This window comes from Triticum aestivum, chromosome 3D (genome assembly GCF_018294505.1).
Source record: "Triticum aestivum cultivar Chinese Spring chromosome 3D, IWGSC CS RefSeq v2.1, whole genome shotgun sequence".
Lineage (NCBI taxonomy): Eukaryota > Viridiplantae > Streptophyta > Magnoliopsida > Poales > Poaceae > Triticum > Triticum aestivum.
In genome coordinates this window covers 331,049,935-331,053,439 of record NC_057802.1, presented here as the reverse complement: position 1 = coordinate 331,053,439, position 3,505 = coordinate 331,049,935, and the positions used below count along the sequence as shown (strand labels likewise).

Genomic DNA, 3,505 nt, shown 5'->3' with positions numbered 1-3,505 from the left:
ATACAACTGACCGACCACTAACACCAAAAGAGAAATACTTCCAGCCGATCTGCAGATGATCGATCAAAGAAGCGGTCAAAGGATGTTCTAGATGAAACAAGTAAGCAGCACTCAGCATCGCTAGTGCCCAGCCCCAGGACCAAAGACCGGTCTAAGCATTTGAATATTACACACACAAGTCTTTTCCTTCCGCGGGAGAATCTGTTAGTCCAGTCAAACTTCTTACTCTTCCAACCGGGACAACGAGCGCGATCCAGTGACGCTGCAGCGCGATCTTTGCCTCCCCGGCCGGCCACCAGCTCTATAAAAGGGTCTCCCATTCGCCCGCACTGGCACACACCGAACCATCACGACCGCCCACACACGCCTGCTGTGTCGTATGAACGCCGGCACTCTGACCGCTGACGGCTGAGCGAGTGGGAGGGACGAGGTGTGCAGCTGATGGAGGAGAGGTGCGCCCTGGCCACGGAGCTGGCGCAGGTGCTCGACACGGTGAGGCAGCTGGAGGCGCACATGGGCGTGAAGGGCGGCGCTGACGGAGGGGAGACCTGCCGGGCGCTGGTGTCGAGCATGCGCTCCTCCGTCGACAGGTCCATCCACATCGCCATGTCGTCGTGCTGCGTTGTCCTCGGAGCGCCGGAGTCGCCGCCGTCTGCCGGCGGGAGCCCCCGCAGCGGCGGCTCTGACCAGGCTGCCGACTCCCCTTGCCGCGGCGCTCATGCAGCTGGGCAGTCCAAGAAGAGGTAATTAAGAGCAAACAAAAGCCTAAATCCAAGCTTGTTGATTATGCCGTTTCTTGGTATTAAGATGGTTGCTAGGAGTGCAGGAAAACACAGCCCAAGTGGAGCACACAGGTGAGGGTGAATTCCGTGGAGGACGTCGGCCCCCTCGACGACGGCTTCAGCTGGAGGAAGTATGGTCAGAAGGACATCCTCGGTGCCAAGTACCCAAGGTCAGCGACAAGTGACGCTCGAGCACCTCAAACCAAGCAAGCGAGCTATTATTTCAAGAGGACTGACTAAATTGAGCTTCTCGCAGGGCCTACTTCCGGTGCACCCACCGCCACACGCAGGGCTGCTACGCCAGCAAGCAGGTGCAACGTGCTCACGGCGACCCGCTGCTCTTCGACGTCGTGTACCATGGGAACCACACGTGCGTGCAGGGCAAGCACTGCAACAGCCAGACGCCGCAGCCCGCGGCAAGCGGAGAGCACCGGCAGCCGCAGCCTGCCGGCGGACAGGAGCGGGTCTCCGTGGGACAGAAGACCGACGGCGGCGTGGCGGCTCCGTTCTCGTTCCCCTCCAAACAAGCAGGCGCCGACACGGGCAGCGACTTCCAGGCCGGCTGTGCCACCACTGCATCCCCCTTCATGTCGCCGGCGACGTCAGAGTGCAAGGCCTCCACGACGGAATCCCCGATGGGGGACATGGACTTCATGCTCCAGCTGGCCGACGCCGATTTCTTGGACAACTCGCGCTATCTCTAAGTCTCCGCAGGACTACTAGGCAACGAATTATGAGTTCAGGATGCTAGCTTCGAGCTTGTAAGATTTTAAGCTGATGAATGCACATGCCACTTGTTCGAGCTTTACACTGCATGCCGCTTGTTCTGAATCCATTAAGTGACGAGCAGATGAGTCCTCATGGATCTGAATTCTGAAAGCTACGTTCGTGGACCAAGGTCGTACCAGATGCCAGGCCCAGGATTATCATGAAAAATATCACTTGCCGTCACCAGCAGGTTACTGACTAGCCACGACAAAACGAAACAGCAAAACAACGATAAAGACTGAATGACGCCGCGAGAGGCAGTCAAGTCTGACGATGACAGACATGTATAGATGATAATGTTAAGGTTGCGTTTGGATGTCACTAGTCGGGGTCTTCGGGGTCGGAATCGTGAATTGGTATTCCCATCGTCTGTCTGGTGCCTTAGGCAAATCCCTTAGGCCGCGCTTGGATGCGGTGTATTCTAATACAGATGTATTTATTCTACACATCGGTCATGAACAAATTTCCAGCCGGAAACAAAACGACGAGCAGAGACCTGTATTTTTTACAAGGGTATTTGAGACAGAAACGGTAACACTTGGGCGCACCACAAAAGTTGCAACAAATTTTGCTCATGGCAGCCAAGGTCCTCGGTGGTACATCAAGAGCCATTATCGCATGAAGTGGAATCGCGCATAGAACAGTTTGGACCACGAGCAATCTACTACTCTTAGAAAGGGAGGCACCCCTCCAAGCTGGAAGTTTGTTGGCTAATTGTTCGACCAGATATTGGTATTAGGTCACCGAATGCTTCCGCGGGCTTACGTGGAGGCCCAAATACTTGCATGAAAAGGATCCTAGTGCACACTCAAGTATGTCGCTGATTTGTTCCCCCGCTCATCAAAGCACCTGATCAGCATGGCCGACGTATTTAAGAAGTTTACGTGAAATCCAAACGCCATCGCGAAAGTCTCCATAATTGCCGTACAAGTCCTCATCTCCTCCTCTCTTTGTTTGATATAAAAATCATCATGTCATCCGCGAAGATAGACAGATGTTGGCTCAATCCAGAGTGGGCGAGGGGAGATAGAAATCCACGTGATGCTACGAGAGCAAACAACATTGTAGGGGATCCAAACAAGAGGATGAATAGCATTGGTGACAACAGGTCTCCTTGCCCGAGGCCCCTGCGATTGCGTAGTGGTGCACCAGGAAGGTCGTTGGCAAGAATCCCAGAAGACGACGTGGACATAAGGCCAGCTATCCAATTGATCAACCTTTGCCCAAAGTCTAAAATCTTCAAGTTCTCAATCATTAAGGACCACTAGATTGAACCAAAGGCTTTCGAAATGTCCAACTTCATCATGATTGTTGGTTCCTTGAGAGCATGTAATCTCCTGGCAGTACACTAGACAAGCTTGGAATTATCGTGGACTAATCGTCCACAGACGAACGTGATCTGATTCCATCCCACAAGTGTCGGAAGATCCTCTGCAAGTCTGCCCCATGCACCAGACTGACAGGCCAAAGTCATGCAGCTCCGCAACCCAACCTTTCTTTGGAAGGAGAGCGACTACCGCGTTGTTGTTTGGTCGCATGCCCCACATATCCTCTGGTGGAAGCACCCCATAGCTCTCATGAAATCCACCTTTAAGATGTTACAACATGTTCTAAAGAAGCGGCCAGTAAAGTCATCCGGACCCGATGCCTTGTCGAGCGGCATGAATGTGACGACTTTCTCCACCTCGTCCGCGGAGAATGGCACGTCTAGGTGCACGAGATCAAGCACAGGCAAACCCAGAGCCTCCAAATCAATAGCGTAATCCTGCACTGGTGCCGAACCCAACACCTCTGCATGCTAGTTATTTGTTGTATCCGCGATCTCGTCCTGTCCCATGAGGATTATCCCATTTGTCATGCAGGAACATGATCATATTACTCCGCTGTCGGCGTTTTGGGAACGGGGGTACCCAGGCCCGCCTGCCTGCGGCCCAGCGCATGACTTCACCAGTGGC

The 3,505-nt window shown here is 53.7% G+C and overlaps 1 protein-coding gene across 1 annotated transcript; it reads left to right on the top strand.

Annotated features, from left to right (window-relative positions):
• The first annotated feature begins 351 nt into the window (after nucleotides 1-351).
• On the top strand, nucleotides 352-1,590 carry LOC123074593 (transcription factor WRKY19). The gene is made up of 3 exons (XM_044497393.1): nucleotides 352-743; nucleotides 827-952; nucleotides 1,039-1,590. Exons 1-3 carry the CDS (start codon nucleotides 442-444, stop codon nucleotides 1,484-1,486), a joined length of 876 nt encoding a protein of 291 aa, XP_044353328.1. The 5' UTR covers nucleotides 352-441; the 3' UTR covers nucleotides 1,487-1,590.
• The last annotated feature ends 1,915 nt before the right edge of the window (nucleotides 1,591-3,505 follow it).

Bases quoted from the DNA above. Each gene is read 5' to 3' on its own strand.
- LOC123074593 (XM_044497393.1), top strand. From the start codon at position 442: ATGGAGGAGAGGTGCGCCCTGGCCACGGAGCTGGCGCAGGTGCTCGAC. The intron at 744-826 runs GTAATTAAGAGC...CTAGGAGTGCAG, and splicing joins GCTGGGCAGTCCAAGAAGAG to GAAAACACAGCCCAAGTGGA. The intron at 953-1,038 runs GTCAGCGACAAG...AGCTTCTCGCAG, and splicing joins CTCGGTGCCAAGTACCCAAG to GGCCTACTTCCGGTGCACCC.